The 23664-nt window shown below is 42.4% G+C and overlaps 1 protein-coding gene across 1 annotated transcript; it reads right to left on the bottom strand.

Moving 5' to 3' along the window:
* Positions 1-156: 156 nt before the first annotated feature.
* pde6a (phosphodiesterase 6A, cGMP-specific, rod, alpha) lies at positions 157-21108 on the bottom strand. The gene is made up of 22 exons (XM_014212587.3): positions 20516-21108; positions 18339-18491; positions 18161-18250; positions 17913-18053; positions 17649-17723; positions 17438-17502; positions 17195-17261; positions 16785-16832; positions 16285-16434; positions 14911-15054; positions 14603-14668; positions 14284-14430; positions 13874-13981; positions 12581-12690; positions 12214-12301; positions 10769-10869; positions 6963-7070; positions 6262-6325; positions 5827-5901; positions 5286-5369; positions 4988-5156; positions 157-3140 (listed from the first exon to the last, which is right to left on the bottom strand). The coding sequence occupies exons 1-22, from the start codon at positions 20990-20992 to the stop codon at positions 3091-3093; spliced, it is 2580 nt and encodes an 859-aa protein (XP_014068062.2). The 5' UTR covers positions 20993-21108; the 3' UTR covers positions 157-3090.
* Positions 21109-23664: the final 2556 nt, after the last annotated feature.

The following is a 23664-nucleotide window of genomic DNA, read 5'->3' as shown; positions in this document are numbered from 1 at the left end:
ACATTGCATGAATTGTGCATTCGTTGATGTGTCAGTGGTTGATATGGTGTACATGTAGTACATGGAGCGGAGGAGATCTTGTCAGGTCAACTTTCGCTGTGGCACTATGATGTGGTGTTACAGTACACCACAAGAATGAGACAACACACAACATCATTAGTTCAACTAGTTTAATATCTTCACCTTTCTTTCTGTGGCGCATATTCAGAACGTACACATGCAGTGCCTGACTTTGTAGCAGGGCTCCATACTAGGCTGCACATTCTGACCTACAGTAATCAGTAATGACAACACATGAAAGCAAGAAAAGGGGATTTCTCTATTGAAAGGCTTACACAGCAAAGCAATATCAACCTTTTCCCCCTGCTTTCTACAAAGAGAAACATCACATGTGACACAAGCATATTTGGTATGATTCTATAATTTGTTGTTTTGATGCAGTGGTTTGGGGGGGGGGGGGGGGGGGGTCGCTTAGTATACAGTGTCTGTGTCCTCAGTTATCCTTGCTAAGGGGAAGTATCTAGCTAGCCTAACAGACGGACGCACTGACTGATTAAGACTTCCCCATTAATGGTGTCTCTTAAGGAGCCACTGGCCAGTTTTCCACTCAGCCTGCCTGTGATTCATGTCAGTGTGATGCTCTCTAACTGGCTGTCTCTCATCCCCCTGCAGCCTCAGCCTCTATGCGGCTACGAGACAGTAGGAGCCTCACTGAGCACCACAGCCCTGTAGGGCCAACCCTGACTGCAGCACTCCCCTATTGGTTAAACAGAGAGAGAGAGAGGCAGCCAGATCAGTGCGGTGCTCAGCACAGTGCTCAGCACAGTGTTCAGCACAGTGCTTACCTATGTTTACTAATGTGTTGTGTAGTGGGGACGCACGGCTCTCCGCTACAGTAAAGGAAAGCCCGCCCCCTCTGATTCCCTCTGCCAATCAGTATCTCATTCTCCGCGCTCATTTAGGTCGGGCATCTTTCTGTGTTTTGTAAGACTTATGTATGACCCCAGTGGGATAGTTAACACACACACCTTGTACACACACTGTAACACTCACAATATCATGAGGGGGATGCTGATGCTGTGGACTTAATTCTGCAGTGAGGGAGCAATGCAGAGTTGAATTACCGGTTTATTTACATTATTAATAACAATAGGATAGGGTAGCATAGGATACACATCTATATCAATTTAAATATAGGGATACACTGCTGAATTCAAGGATAGGCTACTACTGTACACATACAGTGCATTCAGAAAGTATTCAGACCCTTTGACTTTTTCCACATTTTGTTACGTTACAGCCTTATTCTAAAATGGATAAAATGTTTTTTTCCCCCTCATCAATCTACATACAATACCTCATAATGACAAAGCAAAAACTGTATTAAATTAAAAAACTGAAATATAACATTTACATAAGTTTTCAGACACTTTACTCAGTACTTTATTGAAGCGCCTTTGGCAGCGATTACAGCCTCGAGTCTTCTTTGGTATGACGCTACAAGTTTTGCACACCTGTATTTGGGCAGTTTCTCCCATTCTTCTCTACAGATCCTCTCAAGCTCTGTCAGGTTGGATGGGAAGTGTCGCTGCACAGCTATTTTCAGGTCCCTCCAGAGATGTTTGATTGGGTTGAAGTCCGGGCTCTGGCTGGGCCACTCAAGGATATTCAGAGACTTGTCCCAAATAGAGTGGTCTGACAGTCTTAATGTGCCTATTGGAAAACTCCAAGCGGGTTGTCATGTGATTTTTACTGAGGAGTGGCTTCTGTCTGGCCACTCTACCATAAAGTCCTGATTTGTGGAGTGCTGCAGAGATGGTTGTCCTTCTGGAAGGTTCTCCCATCTCCACAGAGGAACTCTGGAGCTCTGTCAGAGTGACCATCGGGTTCTTGGTCACCTCCCTGACCAAGGCTCTTCTCCCCCGATTGCTCAGTTTGGCCTGGCGGCCAGCTCTAGGAAGAGTCTTGGGGGTTCCAAACATCTTCCATCTAAGAATGATGGAGGCCACTGTGTTCTTGGGGACCTTCGATGCTGCAGACATTTTTTGGTACCCTTCTCCAGATATGTGCTTCGACACAATCCTGTCTCGGTGCTCTATGGACAATTCCTTTGACCTCATGGCTTGGTTTTTGCTGTGACATGCACTGTCAACTGTGGGACCTTACATAGACAGGTGTGTGCCTTTCCAAATCCTGTCCAATCAATTGAATTTACCACAGGTGGACTCCAATCAAGTTGTAGAAACATGTCAAGGATGATCAATGGAAACAGGATGCACCTGAGCTCAATTTTGAGTCTCATAGCGAAGGGTCTGAATTGTTATGTAAATAAGTTATTTCTGTTTTTTATTTCTAAAAGCCTGTTTTTACATTCTAGGTTATTGTGTGTAGATTAATGAGGAAAACATGTCATTTTATACATTTTAGAATAAAGCTGTAACATAACAACATGTGGAAAAAGTCAAGGGGTCTGAATACTTTCAGAATACAGTGAATGTTAAGCCTATGGAAATGATACCCAACCTTTTTTTGCTAACTGAATTCCGTATTTCTAAGGAAGTCAATTTCACATTGCCAAATTAACAAGTGTGTAAGTACATGGTAAATTCCAATAAAATACCTAAATATTTACATTCATTGCACAGGAATAGGCTGTGTTTGAATTTGTCCACGAACTGCTTCATCCTGTGGATCCTCTGGCTTGGTACCATATATAGGTCAATGTACAGCACAGTGCAGTATACTGTAAGACTAAGCTAAGCTAATGCTAACCGGCTCTAGTTATGTATACTGTAATGTTAAGCTAATGCTAATCGGTACTAGTTAAGTATACTATAAGTCTACGCTAAACTAATGCTAACCGGCTCTAATTCAGTATACTGCAAGGCTATACAAAGTTAATGCTAACCCACTCTAGTTATGTATACTGTAAGGGTATACTAAGTTAATGCTAACCGACTCAAGTTCAGCATACTGTAAGGCTACGCTAGGCTAATGCTAACCAGCTCTAGTAGACCGATATCGGGTACAGGGACGTAAAACTCCTGTCTTGGTGCAGTCACTTTGGTCCAGGACTGGGATCTCTCTAGTCTAGTTGACAACACAGGTCTTTGACTGGGGGGCTGCTTCGGCTGCACTCGCTGTGTGAGAGAGGGAACAACACAGGGTTAGAGTACAGGGTCCATATTCACAAAGCGTCACAGAGTTGACGTGCTGATCTAGGATCAGGTCCTCCCTGTCTATATAATCTTATTAATTATGATCTAAAAGGGAAAACTGATCCTAGATCAGCACTACTACTCTGAGACACTTTATGAATATAGATCCTGATCTCACATTTATAAAGTTGAATGAGACCCAGAGCTTAAACTATACATTTTTTCAAATAGAGATCTGCAGTGTTTTCCTCTAGGGTTTTGCCTGTCCCCAAAGAGACATGCTCTTAGTACACTGAAGAAACATAAAAGCAACATGTAAAGATCCCAGAAATGTTCCATACGCACAAAAAGCTTATTTCTCTAAAATGTTGTGCTCAAATGTGTTTACATCCCTGTTAGTGAGCATTTCTCCTTTTTCCAAGATAATCCATCCACCTGACAGGTGTGGCATATCAAGAAGCTGATTAAACAGCATGATCATTACACAATAAAAGGCCACTCTAAAATTTGCAGTTTTGTCACACAACACAATGTGCCACAGATGTCTCATATTTTGAGGGAGCGTGCAATTGGCATGCTGACTGCAGGAATGTCCACCAGAGCTCTTGCCAGATAATTGAATGTTAATTTCTCTACCATAAGCCGCCTCCAAACGGCTTCACAAACGCAGACCACTTGTAATCAGGCCAACCCAGGACCTCCACATCTGACTGCTTCACCTGCGGGATCGTCTGAGACCAGCTACCCGGATACCTGATGAAACTGTGGGTTTGCACAACTGAAGAATTTCTGCACAAACTGTCAGAAACTGTCTCAGGTAAGCTCATCTGCGTTCTCGTCGTCCTCAACAGGGTCTTGACCTGACTGCAGTTCAGCGTCGTAACCAACTTCACTTGACAAATGATCACCTTTGATGGCCACTGGCACACAGAGAAGGTTTGCTGATGTCAATTTTGTGAACAGAGTGCCTATGGTGGCGATGGGGTTATGGTATGGGCAGGCATAAGCTACGGACAAAGAACACAATTGCATTTTATTGATGGCAATATGAATGCACAGAGATACCGTGACGAGATCCTGAGGCCCATTGTCGTGCCATTAATCCGCCGCCATCACCTCATGTTTCAGCATGATAATGCACGGCTCCAAGTCACAAGGATCTGTACACAATTCCTGGTAGCTGAAAATGTCCCAGTTGGCCTGCATACTCATCAGACATGTCACCTATTGAGCATGTTTTGGATGCTCCGGATCAATGTGTATGACAGTGTGTTCAAGTTCCCTTCCAATATCAATAAACTTCACACAGCCATTGAAGAGGAGTGGGACAACATTCCACAGGCCACAACCAACAACAGATCAAACCTTTTTTTAAGGTATCTGTGACTAACATATGCATATCTGTATTCCTAGTCATGTGAAATCCATAGATGAGGCTATAATGGATTTATTTCAATTGACTGATTTCCTTATATGAACTGTAACTCAGTAAAATCTTTGAAATTGTTGCATGTTACATTTATATTTTTGTTCAGTGTAGTTTCCACCATGTCTCCCGAGTGGCGCAGTGGTCTAAGGCACTGCATCTCAGTGCTAGAGGTGTCACTATAGACCCTGGTTTGATTCCAGGCTGTATCACAACTGGTCTTGATTGGGAGTCCCATAGGGCCGTGCACAATTGGCCCAGTATTGTCCGGGTTTGGCCAGGGTAGGCCGTCATTGTAAATATGAATTTGTTCTTAACTGACTTGCCAAGTTAAATAAAGGTTAAAAATAATATGTCTAAAGAGGAAGTGTGGAGTATCTCTTAATGTGTGTGCGTGCGTTACCCTGCTTGACTGCGGTGGCTGCAACAGCTTCCTCTTCCTTGACTGTCTTGGCCTCCTCCAGAGCAGCCAGCTTAGCTTCGTGTATCTCCTTCAGAGCATTCCACTCCTTCCTGTTGTTCAGCAGCCGGTCCAACATGGGAGTGATCTCCACATGGAAACGGGAGAACTCCTAGAGGAGGTGGGGGGAGATGGGGAGGAGGTGGAAAGTGTAAGTTCAGAATCCTAGCTAGATCTAAGTTACTTGGTATCCAGTGCCAACTACCAGTTATTTATTTATGATAGAGACACAAGGACTCACCTTGTACACAAAAGCACAGACAAAATCGATGAAACCACACTGCATCTTAGGAAGATCAGCTGATTTAGTCCTGTCCATCATGGGCTGGGGGGGGGGGTCATGGGATTAGTAGAGCAAATGTACTAAAACTTGTCTCTGCTTGACTCCAGCTAAAGCAATCAAATGAACCTAAACTACATTTTCCTGTTCTGACACAAATGCTGTTATACTCCTAGGGATCTTGCTGGGTAAAATGGTGTGTCAGTTGACTCGGCTGTAGTGACCACATCTGAATCACCACGCGACATAATAGACATCACCACAAGCCCTATGGGAACTCTCCCTTTTTCTCTCTCTATCTCTCTCCCTCTCTCTCACTCTCCATCTCTCTCCCTGTCTCCCTCCCTTTCTCTCTCTCCCCCCTCTCTCTTGCTCTCTCCCCTCTCTCTTGCTCTCCCTTTTTCTCTCTCCCTCTCTCTCACCCTCTCTCCCCTCTCTCCCTCTCACCCCCTCTCCTCTCTCTTTCTCTTTCTCCTCCTCCAGTCTCCCATTTAGTTCTTACAATAGGCTGCTGTTCCAGTACAGTCCTCTCCAGGTCACCCTGCTCCCAGAACTCTGCAGCCACAGACAGCGCCACCTGCAGGCCCACACAGGAATGGTCATACACAACACTCACAGACCAACATTATGAAACTTACAGAATGATGATGTCCATAGCAACAAGAGTACATTTGCACTGATGTGAGTTGGTGCTCACTTGCCTCAACGGAAATATTCTATTACGTTAAATAGATACTGTAGTATGAAAGGTCTGCTTCTGATGCAATCCAGAGCTTACAAGAAAAATGCCATTACAGAAATGGTATTCCATACTAATTGCTATTCCTTTCACATCCTCTTCTGTTTTCAATGTGGACTGCTGAAAGCCACATGTTCTCAGATGCTGTGTCATTATGAGAAACGCAGCACAACTTAATTCTTCAGACATCTGTGTTACCTTGCTCTGGATTTCCCATGGTTTGGCAATAGCAGACAGATCGCAGGCCGTCATCATCATAGCCCTGTGTATGTAGAGGACAGATAGTGTGAGTATCAATCAAATCAATCACATTTATTTATAAAACCCTTTTTACATCAGCAGATGTCACAAAGTGACAAAAACCCCAAAGAGCAAGCAACGCAGATGTAGAACCACGGTGGCTAGGAAAAACTCCCTAGAAAGGCGTGAACCTAGGAAGAATCCTTGAGAGGGACCAGGCTCTGAGGGGTGGCCAGTCCTCTTCTGGCTGTGCCCGGTGGAGATTATAAGAGTACATGGCCATTAAGGCCAGATAGTTCGAAGGTCAGCCAGAAAATCAGTTGTGACAGGAGTATAATTATTTTCTCCACACCTTAGTGAACCCATCATTTTTTACAGATTGTTTTGAAGTCTAATATAGTCTTGGACCTGTAAAGACCTCCATAGATTATATTTGTCTTATTGTCTGTCCTGTCTTGTCTTAGTTTTGTCTTAGTGTCTGTCCTGTCTTGTCTTAGTTTTGTCTTAGTTTCTGTCCTGTCTTGTCTTAGTTTTGTCTTAGTTTCTGCCCTGTTACGTTTGAAAAGTGAAATCTTACAAAGACCTCCATAGTTTCCTCCACAGGGCAATTACTACCCTCATATGCCTAGACCTACAACTCTCCTATGGAATTCACCTACATGACTATCTCCTTGCGAGTGGTCTGCTGCGTCATGTACTTGGTCCACTCATCCCAGGACTCATAGGTCTTCGATTGGTCCACGATCTTCTGGAACATGGTTCTTTTCCTAGAGACAGGAGGAAATCATCCTCAGTTACCATGAAACAGTATGCCTCCCAAATGGCACCCTATTCCCTATATAGCGCACTACTTTTGACCAGGCTGATCACAAGTAGTGCGCTATATAGGGAATAGGGTGCCATTTGGTATTTGGGATTGGTATGTTATTAGGATCCCCATTAGCTGTTGCGAAAGCAGCAGCTACATTTCCTGGGGTCCACATGAAACATTACATACAGTTGAAGTCGGAGGTTTACATTCACTTAGGTTGGAGTCATTAAAACTCATTTTTCAACCAATCTACAAATGTCTTGTTAACAAACTATAGTTTTGGCAAGTCGGTTAGGACATCTACTTTGTGCATGACACAAGTAATTTTTACAACAATTGTTTACAGACAGATTATTTCACTTATAATTCACTGTATCACAATTCCAGTGGGTAAGAAGTTTACATACACTAAGTTGACTGTGTCTTTAAACAGCTTGGAAAATTCCAGAAAATGATGTCATGGCTTTAGAAGCTTCTGCTAGGCTAATTGACATAATTTGAGTCAGTTGGAGGTGTACCTGTGGATGTATTTCAAGGCCTACCTTCAAACTAAGTGCCTCTTTGCTTGACATCATGGGAAAAGGAAAAGAAATCAGCCAGTACCTCAGAAAAAATTGTAGATCTCCAAAAGTCTGGTTCATCCTTGGGAGCAATTTCTAAATGCCTGAAGATACCACGTTCATCTGTACAAACAATAGTACGCAAGTATTAACACCGTGGGACCACGCAGCCGTCATACTGCTCATGAAGGAGACGGGTTCTGTCTCCTAGAGATGAACGTACTTTAGTGCGAAAAGTGCAAATCAGTCCCAGAAAAACAGCAAAGGACCTTGTGAAGATGCTGGAGGAAACAGGTACAAAAGTATCTATATCCACAGTAAAACGAGTCCTATATCGACATAACCTGAAAGGCCGCTCAGCAAGGAAGAAGCCACTGCTCCAAAACTGCCATAAAATAAGCCAGACTATGGTTTGCAACTGCACATGGGGACAAAGATCGTACTTTTTGGAGAAATGTCCTCTGGTCTGATGAAACAAAAATATAACTGTTTGGCCATAATGACCATCGTTATGTTTGGAGGAAAAAGGGGGAGGCTTGCAAGCCAAAGAACACCATCCCAACCGTGAAGCACGGGGGTGGCAGCATCATGTTGTGGGGGTGCTTTGCTGCAGGAGGGACTGGTGCACTTCACAAAATAGATGGCATCATGAGGACGGGAAATTATGTGGATATATTGAAGCAATATCTCAAGACATCAATCAGGAAGTTAAAGCTTGGTCGCAAATGGGTCTTCCAAATGAACAATGACCCAAGCATACTTCCAAAGTTGTGGCAAAATGGCTTAAGGACAACAAAGTCAAGGTATTGGAGTGGCCATCACAAAGCCCTGACCTCAAGTCTACAGAAAATGTGTCTACAGAACTGAAAAAGTGTGTGCGAGCAAGGAGGCCTACAAACCTGACTCAGTTACACCAGCTCTGTCAGGAGGAATGGACCAAAATTCACCCAACTTATGATGGGACGCTTGTGGAATGCTACCCAAAACGTTTGACCCAAGTTAAACAATTTAAAGGCAATGCTACCAATGACTAATTGAGTGTATGTAAACTTCTGACCCACTGGGAACGTGATGAAAGAAATAAAAGTAAATCATTCTCTCTACTATTATTCTGACATTTCACACTCTTAGGATCACCCCTTTATTTTAACTGACGTAAGACAGATAATGTCAGGAATTGTGAAAAACAGAGTTTCAACTTATTTGGCTAAGGTGAATGTAAACTTCCAACTTCAACTGTAATACAGAACATTAATAGTTAAGAACAGCTCAAACCCAGAACTACATACATTTAAAACAATCACTTCACAATCTCTATGCTCTAATGTACTCATGTGCCTTTTCATAAGTATTAACACCCCTTGGATTTCTTCACTTTTTATTGTGTTACAAAGTGGGATTAACATTTAAACTACTCTGTCAAAGTAGAGGATATATATGTGTCTTCATGTATGAAAAATAAAACACTACTGTATCTTAATTAGATAAGTATTAACCCCGCTGAGTCAAAACATGTTAGGAACACCTTTGGCAGTGATTACAGCTTTGAGTCTTTCCGGGTAAGTCTCTAAGAGTTTTACACACCTGGATTGTGCAATATTTCCTCATTATTATTTTCAAAAATGTTCTAGCTCCGTCAAGTTGGTTGTTGATCATTGCTAGACTGCCATTTTCAAGCCTTGCCATAGGTACAGTGGCTTGCGAAAGTATTCACCCCCTTGGCATTTTTCCTATTGTGTTGCCTTACAACCTGAAATTAAAATGGATTTTTGGGGGGTTTGTATCATTTGATTTACACAACATGCCTACCACTTTGAAGATGCAAAATATTTTTGATTGTGAAACAAACAAGAAATAAGACAAAAAAACAGAGAACTTGACCATGCATAACTATTCCCCCCCCCCCCCCCCCCCCCAAAGTCAATACTTTGTAGAGCTACCTTTTGCAGCAGTTACAGCTTCAAGCCTCTTGGGGTATGTCTCTATAAACTTGACACGTCTAGCCACTGGGATTTTTGCCCATTCTTCAAGTCAGAACTGCTCCAGCTCCTTCAAGTTGGATGGGTTCTGCTGATGAAACAGGGTTTCCTCAAGGATTTCCCTGTATTTAGTGCCATCCATCATTCCTTCAATTCTGACCAGTTTCCCAGTCCCTGCTGATGAAAAACGTGTTCTCGGGGTGATGAGAGGTGTTGGGTTTGCGCCAGACATATCATTTTCCTTGATGGCCAAAAAGCTACATTTTAGTCTCATCTGACCAGAGTACCTTCTTCCTTATGTTTGGAGAGTCTCCCTCATGCCTTTTGGCGAACACCAAACGTGTTTGCTTAATTTTTTCTTTAAGCAATGGCTTTTTTTTCAGGCCACTCTTCTGTAAAGCCCAGCTCTGTGGAGTGTACGGCTTAAAGTGGTCCTATGGACAAATACTCTAATCTCCGCTGTGGAGCTTTACAGCTTCTTCAGGGTTATCTTTGGTCTCTTTGTTGCCTTTCTGATTAATGCCCTCCTTGCCTGGTCCGTGAGTTTTGGCAGGTTTGTTGTGGTGCCATATTTTTTATATTTTTTAATAATAGATAAAATGGTGCTCTGTCGGATGTTCAAAGTTTCTGATATTTTTTTTTACATGAAATCCAAATAAAAATCAATTTAAATTACAGGTTGTAATGCAACAAAATAGGAAAAACGCCAAGGGGGATGGATACCTTTGCAAGGCACTGTATTTTTCCTCTAGGATTTTGCATGTGCTCAGCAACATTCCATATTTTTTTTACGCTGAAAAACTTCCCAGTACCTGCCAATGACAAGCATACCCATAACATGATGCAGCCACCACCATGCTTGAAAATATGGAGAGTAGTACTCAGTGATGTGTTGTGTTAGATTTAACCCAAACATAAAGTTAATTTCTTTGCCACAAGGACAAAAAGTTAATTCCTTTCCCACATTTTCTGCAGTATTAATTTTGGAATATATTTTATTCTGTACAGGCTTCCTCGATTTTAAATTCAGGCTGTAACAACAAAATTTGTAAAAAGTCAAGGGGTGTGAATACTTTCTGAAGGCACTGTACAACAGTTGGACAGTAGCTACTCACTTAAAGTAGAGAGCAAGGTCAGTGGCGATGATGGCGATGTCCATCAGATGAATGACATGCTCGTGCTGAGCACGACTGAGATTCTGATAAATATTTAAGGCCTGAAACAGATAAACAGATATCAACATAGATATATTTGAATGTGATAACATATTCATATTTAACATGTACTGTTGAATCCGCAAATACATTTTTTACATTTTTACATTTTAGTCATTTTTAGCAGACGCTCTTATCCAGAGCGACTTACACTAGTGAATGCATACATTTCATACATACAAAGATGTATAGTAAATCAAATGTATGATTAACAAATAACAAACATGTGAAGCTGCTGCCTGCCACAGTTCATGGTTGGTGATAATGTGAACATTGAAAGGTTGCCTAATTATAGGATTGCTGGTGGGCAGATTCTCCCAGGCACTTTCTGTGCCATCAGAACTGCATCATTCACAGTATGACTTCTCCAAGGGAGAAACCAACCCCTCTCAGGTCAGAACTTCTAGAGCAGGGATCATCAACTACATTTGGCTGAGGGCATGGTCCGGGGGCCGGAACATAATTACAAATAATTGTAGACTGAAAATTGACTGCAAGAAGCCCAAACAGATGTCATACTTGACTAAAACATAATAATTTCAAACCTTGCTTACATTTATATACAATCACACACACTGAGTACATCAAACATTAAGAACACCTTCCTAATATTGAGTTGCACCCCCTTTTGCCAACAGAACAGTCTCAATTTATTGGGACATGGACTCTACAAGTTGTCAAAAGTGTTCCACAGGGATGCTGGCCCATGTTGACTTCAATGCTTCCCACAGTTGTGTCAAGTTGGCTGGATGTCCTTTGGGTGGTGGACCATTCTTGATACACACGGGAAACTGTTGAGTGTGAAAAACCCTGCAGCGTTGCAGTTCCTGACACAAACCGGTGCGCCTGGCACCTACTACCATACTTGTTCAAAGACACTTACATTTTTTGTCTTTCCCATTCACCCTCTGAATGGCACACAGACACAATTCATGTTTCAATTGACTCTAGGCTTAAAAATACATCTTTAACCTGTCTCCTCCCCTTCATCTACACTGATTGAAGTAGATTTAACAAGTGACATCAATAAGGGATCATAGCTTTCACCTGGATTCACCTGGTCAGTCTATGTCATGGAAAGAGAAGGTGTTCTTAATGTTTTGTACACTCAGTGTAGATCTCTATATTATGCGTTGTAATACTTGGGAACAGATTTCCAAAATTAAAATCACTTGGACCTGATGTCCTGGTGTTATTCCATGTCAGAAAATTATAATTATTTTTATTTAATTTATTGCTCAGAAAACATTTTCGGGGGGGTTTAAATAAAACCACCCACTGGCCAATTTCAGCCCATGGTGACTATGTAGGGAATAGGGTGCCATTTGGGAAGCAACCCCACTCACAGGGTCTCTCAGCAGGGTCTTCCCAGTCTCCAGATGGTGTCTCTCCAGGATGGAAGAGCCGTGGAGCTTTGCGAGAGGGTTTCCAGACCTGACAAACACAGGAGGAGGGAGAGGAAAAAAATAGATTAGCCATTGGTAAGTAATGAGTCATTGCTTTCTCTGTTGATGTTTCTACAACTTTCCAGATATCACTGTTGGCAGCATATCTGGGTTATAATAGTCTTTGTTTACCTTCAAACACATAAGCTATGATTGATTGAGCTTACCTGGTGTATAACCCGCCCTTTTGGTACTTTAGACAGGCTCAAATTAAACAGTATTTGAAAGAAAGCAACAACAAAAAATGTAACCCCAGTCATTCCCTTACTTCATCTGGTAGAGGTTGTTGGTGCCTCTGTGGTCGACATCGTGGCATAAGCCGGCTGTTACCATGGCCATGGTCTCTAGCTCTGTGTAATAACGCTTCAGGTCACCTGTCTAATGCAATAATACAGGAAGTTAGGTTTGGTCACATGTCTAATGATACAGGAAATTAGGTTAGGGTCCAGGATTCATGGGGCTTCCACCAGGGGCTATATGGAGCCAAACATGAGCCTCTTACTAAGTCCCCTCTCCCCTACTGCTCCTATGGAGATGGCTGGCTCTGGAGGCCTCATTAGAAGCAATAAAGCGTGGACCGAGCTGAGCCACACAGCCACGCAGAGCAGGACTGCTGATAATGAGCCTGACCCCCCTCCCTGCTCCTCCTTCCGCTGTGAGTTATGTTACTCTACGTCTGAAGAGTTCACTGTGATTATAGGAAAGCAGCGGTGGAAAAAGTACCCAATTGTCATACTTTTGTAAAAGTTAAGATACCTTAATAGAAAGTCTTAAAAGTATTTGGTTTTAAATACACTTAAGTATCAAAAGTAAATGTAATTGCTAAAATATACTTAAGTAACAAAAGTAAAAGTATTAATGATTTCAAATTCCTTATATTAAGCAAACCATTTTCTTGTTTTTTTATTTCCGTAAAGCCAGGGGCACACTCCAACACTCAGACATCATTTACAAACGAAGCATGTATGTTTAGTGAGTCCGCCAGATCAGAGGTAGTCAGGATGACCAGGGATAAGTGCATGAATTGGACCATTTTCCTGTCCTGCTAAGCATTCAAAATGTTATTTTGGGTGTCAGGGAAAATGTATGGAGTAAAAAGTACATTATTTTCTTTAGGAATGTAGTGGAGTAAAAATAAAAGTAGTCAAAAGTAGTAAAGTACAGATACCCCGAAAAATGACTTAAGTAGTATTTTAAAGTATATTTACTTAAGTACTTTACACCAGTGTAGGAAGGAACAATGCAGAGAAAGGAAGGGTCACACTTGGAGGACTCATTACATGACAGGTGAGGAGGGTATCAGTGTAAAGATACATCACCTGGCCACCACAGCTTTAAGATATATTACATGTATCAACTGTCATGGTATCATCCATGGTGTCAGTGCAAGGTATTGTAGGTGAAGTGTTTATTCCTGAGGGTTTGTGTAATATAAGTATGTCTGCATCCCAAAGGGCGCCCTATTCCCTATATAGTGTACTCATTTTGATCGGGGCTCATAGGGCTCTGGTCAAAGGTAGTGCACTATATAGGGAGTTAGGGTGCCATTTGAGGTACTCACCATGAGCAGAGTGAACATGGTCTGGCCCACGTTGAAGCCATGACTCCAGTTGTGGTAGGTGATCTGCCTGTAGCCCTTACTGAGGGAGTAACAGAACCTGGTGAGGGTCTGAGAGACACATATAGGATAGGCATTGTTACAGACCAGATAGCTCTCAACAGTTAGATGGTTTTTGGCACACTATGTTAAACATGTTGTACATTAGGAGAGTATATAATCATTATCTATAATTAACATAAACTGTCATGATGTAGTTATTAAATGTTACTCATGCAATTGTTAAGCCTTAATTGTGCAGCCTTGCTTTATAACACACTGCTTTATGTGTTCTCTAAACGGAACACATGACTTGGCAATAGTGTGGGCCACATGTCTCTTGCCAAGATGCTTCTTCATCAGTGATGTCTCACCTCACGGGGGACGTGGAACTTGTCCACCACTCCCAACTCATAGTACATCTTAATGCCTAACTTGACCAGGTCTAGATGACTGTGCTCAAAGTCACAGAAGTGAAACTCAAAGAGCTCCGACTTGGAAGAGGGTGGTAGAACCTCCGACTGTATGGAGACAGGGAAACAAAATGCATTATGTGGTCTACCAAGGCAGCTAGCCAGTCATTCAACCAGCCAGCCAGCCAGCCAGTCACTCAACCAGCCAGCCAGCCAGTCAGCCAGTCAGCCGACACAAGAGGCAAGTAGAAAATAAATGTTAGTTAGAATAGTTGTTTACCAGGATTGCTTCCAGTTCCACCTCCTCACACTCATGTGGTTCCTTTCCATACCTATCCCTGGTATTCTAAAAGCAAAGCACAACATCAGTGTTCACCTTGGATGAAACAGCACTATATCAATCCATTTCTGAATTTCCTGGAAAACCTTGGTTATTTCTCAGTAAATAGCTCTCAGTCTAAATCTCACAGATGGTAACTAGCGTTCCACTATTGACTGACTACCTAATATCCAGTATGACAGGCTTTTTTTCCCATGTTATAAATGCACTTTTCATCTGCTGTGTATGAATAATGTTACTTTACCCACCAATACATTCTGGGTCTCATCCGTCCTGCACTTGATGTGGTACAGCACCATGTCCTGGAAGATGTCTTTCCTGTTCTCCAGCTTGTTCCACTTGTCATAGGTGTCTGTGTTGAGCACAGACCAGCCAAGGAACTGGGTGAGAGACTGCCATGACCAGAGAAAGAGTTAACTATTGTATTTCAGTCCTTGGTCAACATGATAAGTATACACTCAGTAGACACAGACACTATCAAATGGTATTGAGAGGGGGATGTGGTACAAGCTATCATTTAGAATAGATTACTGTAACTGACAATGTTATTGATAAGTATCTGAAAAGGCCCTATGAAGTTGTATTATGTGTTAACTGGCACTATCTCAAATGCAAGAGTGGATGAGAGTACAGATGTAGGATCTTCATTTGATCACTATTTTGTTGCTGAGAATTTTCCTGCATAGCAGGAAATGAAAACTTGGAATGTATTTGAGTTTTAAAAAGGCTTCTAATGTTTGTAATTTCCCAAAAATTGACCAACCCTTACAAAATGTTCATGAATTATAATCCACATAACAATTCACACCTCCTGTTGCTGCAGCAAGAAGGGGCCTTAACTCTCAGTCTGCATCCAGAAGAAGCTTTAACTCTCAGCCCTCATCTAGGAACCTTAACTCTCAGCCCTCATCCAGAAGTAGCTTTAACTCTCATCTCTCATCTAGAAGTAGCTTTAACTCTCAGCCCTCATCCAGAAGTAGCTTTAACTCTCAGCCCTCATCCAGAAGTAGCTCTAACTCTCAGCTTTCATCTAGAAGGAGCCTTAACTCTCAGTCTGCATCCAGAAGAAGCTTTAACTCTCAGCCCTCATCCAGAAGGAGCTTTAACTCTCAGCCCTCATCCAAAAGGAGCTTTAACACTCAGCCCTCATCCAAAAGGAGCTTTAACTCTTAGCCCTCATCCAAAAGGAGCTTTAACTCTTAGCCCTCATCCAAAAGGAGCTTTAACTCTCAGCCCTCATCCAAAAGGAGCTTTAACTCTCAACCCTCATCCAAAAGGAGCTTTAACTCTCAACCCTCATCCAAAAGGAGCTTTAACTTTCAGCCATCACCCAGAAGGAGCTTTAACTTTCAGCCATCATCCAATAAACAATGCAGATACTGCCAATGGCCTGTGTTTATTTATACAGCAGTTACACAGTGCTGTCGCTCTCTACCTCCCCCTCAGTAGCAGCAGCTCCGGACTCAGTGCTGTCTCTCTTTACCTTCCCCTCAGTAGCAACAACTCTGGACTCAGTGCTCTCCCTCTCTACCTCCTCCTCATTAGCAGCATCACTGGACTCAGTGCTGTCTCTCTCTACCTCCCCCTCATTCGCAGCAGCTCTGGACTTTACAGTAGCATACCTCCATCAGAGTTTCATCCTGCTCATCAAAGGGTTTCCCATCTTTCCTGTTGTAGAAGGTGGCTACTGCGACTATTTCCTCTTTCTTATTCACGATGGGGAGGGACAGGACGTTCTTAATGATCCAGCCGGAGCTATCCACGGGCCCTTTCTGAACAGGACAAGGAAACAGGAACCACCTGACGTCAATGACTTTGCAATAGGTTCATAGCATTACAAAAACAATATTTGTTGACTTAAACCTGTCATACTTGCCTTTGAATGTGTTAATTCACAGCAGTGCATGACTTGACTACTAATATTTACAGTAATTTGTATGGGTAAGTCTTTGCCTCAGTGTTGGAAATAGCAGGATTAATCTATTTGAATTGTGTCTAGGCCTGTCTACCATAATGGAAGTCCACTTGGCCACAGGACACTAACCCCTTCAGTAGCAGAGATGAGATTTGTTTAATTTGTGCGTTCAACAGCACTGAGCTAATCATGGAGAACGGATCTTACTTGGAAGCTGAAGAAGTCATCTTGTGCCGCGTTCATAATGTTACAGATCTGGAGGGGAGAAGAGGAAAGAGGGAAGAGAGGAGAGGATGATCACGCTCGCTCAGATGGAAAAGCACTGCATGATTAGTTACAATGTCCACAAAATTGCAATTATCCATCATTTCAGTGCAAGAGCACATTTCATTTCCAGGCTGTGTGTGTTTGACAGCTGCATAATAAACTCTAATGGCTTTCTGGTTGTGTGCTGCCCATGAATACCGCGTACAGGGAAGGGAAGATATGGGCTGCATACAAAATGGCACCCTATAGTCCCTTTGGGCCCTGGTCAAAGTAGTGTGCTATATAGTGAAAAGGGTGCAATTCCGGACGCATTCATCCTTCATTTAGGAAGGGAAGGATTCCCAGCTCACCAGTCCCTCCTTAGCCACGTAGGTGGGCAGGCCACTGACCAGAGCCCAGTGGTCCGGAGCAGGGTTGCTGACAAGGACAGGGGGAGATGGAGATTTTATACTATTACTATTTAAAAAAGTACCAAATCAAATGCAGTAATATATGCACCTAAAAGTTTCTGTATAATATAAGGGTGTAAAAGCAGCACATACATGATAAGATGATATAATTCCATTTTCCACATCATTGATGAAATGACTCACGGTAAAACTTTGATCTCCTCTTTTCCATGTAAAATGTAGTCAATCACTTTGTAGAAGTTTATTTCCTGGAGAAAATGAGTTACATGTAATTGGAATGAGATTGAATACTGATAACGTATCAAATTACACATATTACCATTATTAATGTTTGAGTTGGCTCAGATCTGTCCAGGTCATTTGACTGTTGCCTGTTAAGTCACCAGTCACTCACTCTGCCATCAGGAGTCTTGGGCCCATCGTATTGAGGCACCTCTCCCATTAGCACAGGCCAAAGGTCATAGAATTCCTGCAACACACAGGGTTATTTAATTCAATCCCTCTCAAATACAAGAGGAACATATTAACCCATATCAATTCAACATGTTGAATTAAACATAACAAAAGGTCAACTGAACATGACTAGATAATGGTGAGTGGTTCCTGAGCATTAGCATGCTGATGCTTTTAGCAGGTTGAGATTCATGTCCGACCTCACCTTAGTCTTGGTCATGTCCAGGAGGCCAACAGAGTAACGTTCACAGTTAAGGAACTCCCTGATGGTATAGAGGGCCTTGTGGAACTGTCTCTCAATGTCTGTCATCTCCTCAAACACTTTGCTGGCAGACCAGAGCAGGACCTAGAGGGTGGGAGATGTCAGAGACAGCACAGTCGTAGCAGGGAAAAATATGTAATTTCTAAAATATAAGCAGGCCTCATCATCAATAAAATCAAGAGAGGTCTTACCTGTCCTCTTCTGGTCTCACAGTTGTGAAGGTAGCTCAAATGGAACACTCTTAGGATCAGGTTGGCAAAGTTGAGATACTTCAACAGAGTCTGTTGCAGAAACATCTACGTTCAGTATAACTGAAGGGAGGAGAGGTTAGGGTTGGAGGTTAGAGGTTAGAGGTTAGGGATAGGTTACCTCCTCATCCTGCTTAGTGAAGTGTGGAGCTCCAATCTTGTTCACAGCCATCATAACAGCCACCATGTCCTTGCCGTTCATGATGGGGGTAGCCAAGACACTCTTGGTCTGGTATTCTTGGATCTGGTCCACAAAGTCACTGTAGTGGCTGCTCTGGAGGAAAAACCACAGAAAAGTATTTAGAATTTATAAACAAACATCTGTCAATGTGTTGTAGCTTGTTACATTAAATTGACACTTTTGACCATAAATACGTTGATGAGATCATCCAACTTGCACATCACAGTGAAACCCTACACAACAAAATGTGCTATATGGAACCAAAAAGGGTACTTTGGTTGTCCTCATAGGAGAACCCTTTGAATAAACCCTTTTGGTTCCATGTAGAACCCTTTTGGGTTCCATGTAGAACCCTTTCCTGAGAGGGTTGTACCTGGAACCAAAAACGATTCTCCCATAGGGGACAGCAGAAATGTAGTCCCAAAGTTAATAAAAGGTCAATTATTATTTGATTATGTAAAAACTATCTTTCAGAACACTACTAAGGGGAGGGGAACTTGCTCATTGTTAAAAACAGAATATGCTTTTGTGGAGACTGAGTTTCATATTAATCCAAGAATAGATGAATTCACTGCCTAACATATCATCTAACGCTAAGAATGGTTTGATCTCTGTGTCATTGTGGGCTATTCTTGACTGGGGAATATGTATCATGATTAAAACATGTCGATTAAAGGAGAAAGGACATTGCAGGTCAACACTAAATAGAATAAAGGTGAGTTCTCTTGTTATTCCGCTGACTTGAGGAAAATGGCTTTGTGCTATGACCTTTTGAAATAATCCAGGATCGCTCTAATTCAGCTGAGATTAAAGGCTTTATCCCCTGCAGGCCGAGTAACACCCAGCAGCCCTGCCTGCTTGCATTACCGACCGGCGGGGGAGGGGACTGCCTTGCCGTAATCCCACACCACACTTACATATCGCAGTAATGGTGGCTCTGCCTTTCACTAGGGAAAAGAAAGACCTAGAGCTCGATCCATCCTCTCCCTAATTACCATTAAAAAAATCCAGGCAACTAGAGTGATCTGACAGTCTCCGTCAGTGGTTGGACTCTGTAATCCTTGATATGAGTCATATGTCTCCCTTTACCACACACTGCTACATATGAGCAGAACTATGAGCAGGACTATGAGCAGGACTATGATAGGAAACATTTTTTAATCATGATGATACTTTGGCTGTACTACTCTGCATTATTTTGGTAAAGGATATTTTATCAGTGAGAGTTTGTGGTATTTGGTATAAGGATATTTTATCAGTGAGAGTTTGTGATATTTGGTATAAGGATATTTTATCAGTGAAAGTTTGTGATATTTGGTATAAGGATATTTTATCAGTGAAAGTTTGTGATATTTGGTATAAGGATATTTTATCAGTGAGTGTTTGTGGTATTTGGTATAAGGATATTTTATCAGTGAGAGTTTGTGATATGTGGTATAAGGATATTTTATCAGTGAGCATTTGTGGTATTTGGCATAAGGATATTTTATCAGTGAACGTTTGTAGTATTTGGTCAAGTGAATAACAAGATTAAAGATGTGTCTGTATAAAGAAAGTCTACTGGATAATAGGAATGTAACTATAATAAAATCTGTACATGGTTTTATATGAAAACAGAATAAATGTATTAGTTTTAGGTCAAATCATTTAATATACAGGTATTGGCAGTGATGGCCATCCACTGTTTTCAAGGTCAAGTCTAATTTGTCACATTGCCAAGTACAGTGAAATGCGTACCTTGCAAGCCCTACCCAACAGTGAGGATACGGAGTAGAGTGACAAACATGTTAAGTATGAAAATAAGCTTGGCAATCACTTCCAAATGTCAAATGAATTGGCTCTAGTAAGATTGACCTGGCGGTAGAATCACAAATAGGATGGTCTTCTGCTGCCCTCTAGAGGCAGAAGGACACTAGGCCTGTGCGTCTGAATCTGACTGGAGTGCTCCAGTCAGTGTTCTCATTTCTTCACTGGAAAGGAATTTAATGGAATAAACATGACCACTTGATAGGGTAACACAAACGGTCAGGTAAACTGGAGTGGCCATACCGCTATTGGGAATGTGAACTTTTAAGTGCAAGATTTCTCCACAATGATCTAAAGCTTTGTATGTTTACCTCTGAGACATCTGGTATGTTGACAGTCTTCTTGGTGGTGGCCACATGGCCCACAATGCCGATGTCCATGGGAAAGACTATCTCACTGTCTGGCTGGACCAGGCACTCCTCCAAGGTGGCGTCCTTGTGCACGTTGAAGAGTCTCGTGGCCAGCTCGGCAGTGCCGTTACGCATCCGGTACATGAACAGGCTCATCTTCTCTGACCGTATCATGAAGCTGAGGTGTTTCATGAAGTTGAAGATAGCCTTCTCCATCTGGATGTTGTCCTGCAGGTCTCTGACCATGTCAAATATGATCTCACTCTCCTCCACTGTGCTCAGCTCGTGGAAGCTGCTGGTGTTCACCTGGGAAGTCGTGTTGTCTTTGAAAAGGTCCGAGATGACCTTCGGGCGGAACTTGGTATCATAGTACTGCTTGGCGAAGTCAGGGTTGCTGTCCAGAAACTTCTCAGCCACGTCTTTGTCCACGGCTGCCATTTTTCAGTTGCTGTGTGTCTATATGCTATAGCTCCTCAAAGAGCTGGAAGTGTCTCTCCTCAGCTCACTGTGCTGGTTAGCCCTGTGCTGTGTGGCTACACTGTCTGCAGGTGGCTGAGAAGAATAGGGATTAGCAGGATTGTTTTAAATGGTCATGTGTGTTGATAAGCCTGAATCCAATTACACACAGATTACGATAAATTATTCTCACACGTTGTACTGAATTATAGACCTACCTGGAGTGTCTCCTCACTCAACAACCTTTTGTAGGCCTACAGTACTTGTGGACTACAACAGAAATAAGTCTTTTGACTTTTTTGTGTATGTATCATTGAACATTTTGGTATATGTATCTGTTGCCTAGTGTAACATTTTATTTATTTATATTTTTCAAATCAAAATTAAATGCAAAATACCTTACAGTAAATACTGCATTTTAAAGTATCACGAGAAAAACCTATAGCCTACTGTGCTTTCTGATAAATATTTTATTTAAAAAAATTGTCATGGTATTAAACAATAAACAGAGTGTGGGTAATATGATGTGAACTGGTTTAGTGTATCAGCGTCCTGCAGCAGAGCTAATAAATAAACAGACGAGCGGTACAGTAATATGATGTGAACTGGTTTAGTGTATCAGCCTCCAGCAGTTGAGCTAATAAATAAACAGACGAGGGGCACAGTAATATGATGTGAACTGGTTTAGTGTATCAGCCTCCAGCAGTTGAGCTAATAAATAAACAGACGAGGGGCACAGTAATATGATGTGAACTGGTTTAGTGTATCAGCCTCCTGCAGTTGAGATAATAAATAAACAAACAGATGAGGGGTACAGTAATATGGTGTGAACTGGTTTAGTGTATCAGCCTCCTGCAGTTGAGCTAATAAATAAACAGACGAGGGGTACAGTAATATGATGTGAACTGGTTGAGTGTATCAGCCTCCTGCAGTTGAGCTAATAAATAAACAGACGAGGGGTACAGTAATATGATGTGAACTGGTTTAGTGTATCAGCCTCCTGCAGTTGAGCTAATAAATAAATAGACGAGGGGCACAGTAATATGATGTGAACTGGTTTAGTGTATCAGCCTCCTGCAGTTGCGCTAATAAATAAACAGAGGAAGGGTACAGTAATAAGATGTGAACTGGTTGAGTGTATCAGCCTCCTGCAGTTGGGCTAATAAATAGTGTTATTAATGAGATGGAGTGTGACTTACCAAGCTCTATTGTTCAACTATTTCCCAGAGTGTGAGCTTACATTGTGTGACTTGCTTGCCTAGTGAAAAGCTTACAGTAAGCCTTGAGTTTTGACAATATTTGTATCAAATACTCCTAGCCCATATTCTCCAATAGTGCTTGTCATGTGTTGTGTATCCATGTACCAGCCTATCAGGAAGAACTGGTCCATGTACCAGCCTATCAGGAGGAACTAGTCTATGTACCAGCCTATCAGGAGGAACTAGTCCATGTATCAGCCTATAGTGGTGGCAGCAGTATGCTTTGACCTGTTTAGTATGAGAGAATGCCAAGAGTTTGCAAAGCTGTCATCACGGCAAATGGTGGCTACTTTGAAGAATCTCAAATATAAAATATATTTTGATTTGTTTAACACTTTTTTGGTTACAACATGATTCCATATGTGTTATTTCATAGTTTTGATGTCTACAATGTAGAAAATAGTAAAAATAAAGAAAAACTCTTGAAGGAATGTGTGTTCAAACTTTTGACTGGTACTGTAAGTGCAAGTGGTACCAAAGAGCCTGCTAAAGTTTCATTGTTAAGACAGTCACTATTTTGTTTTTGGTGTCAGAAGTGGGATAGCTATAAACCCAAGCCTTGATGAGATGGATAACACTGTGAAGGAGCTGGACGCGGGGGAAGTAGGATGAACGTCACCTGGAAGGAACAGACAAATCGGCCGTTGATCCTGGAGGGCCCATACTAGGATAGCTTGCTCCTAGCCAGTGGAGGGTTCTCTCTTCACCAGACCACACAGTGCAACCTGGAGGAAGGTGCGATGCCTTGTCGTCCTACACAGCGGCATGGAGACGGACGTGGACCAGATGGTAGTGGTCAAAGGAATGAGGTACCTACCCAGACAATGAAGGTTGCCCGCTACGGAGGAGTGGAGCTCTGGGAACCCTACCTAGCCCAGTTTCAGCTAGCTGCGTGGCAAAATAGATGGAATGAAGAGGATATGTTGCTTGAACTGGACCTGGAGGGGAGTGCCTTACAGGCCCTACTAGATCTTAGCTCTGACCAGGGGAGGGACTACACTTCCCTAACTACCACTCTGAGGGACTACACTTCCCTAACTACCACCCTGAGGGACAACACTGCCCTAACTACCACCTTGAGGGAATACACTGTCCTAACTTCTACCTTAAGGGACTACACTTCCCTAACTACCACCTTGAGGGAATACACTGCCCTACAGTAAATACCATCCTAGGGACTACACTTCCCTAACTACCCCCCTGAGGGACTACACTTCCCTAACTACCCCCCTGAGGGACTACACTTCCCTAACTACCCCCCTGAGGGACTACACTGACCTAACTCCCCCCCGAGGGACTACACTTCCCTAACTACCCCCCTGAGGGACTACACTGCCCTAACTACCCCCCTGAGGGACTACACTGCCCTAACTACCCCCCTGAGGGACTACACTG

Source organism: Salmo salar, chromosome 09 (assembly GCF_965601325.2).
Source record: "Salmo salar chromosome 09, fSalSal1, whole genome shotgun sequence".
Classification (NCBI taxonomy): Eukaryota; Metazoa; Chordata; class Actinopteri; order Salmoniformes; family Salmonidae; genus Salmo; species Salmo salar.
This window is presented reverse-complemented; position numbering and strand designations above follow the sequence as displayed.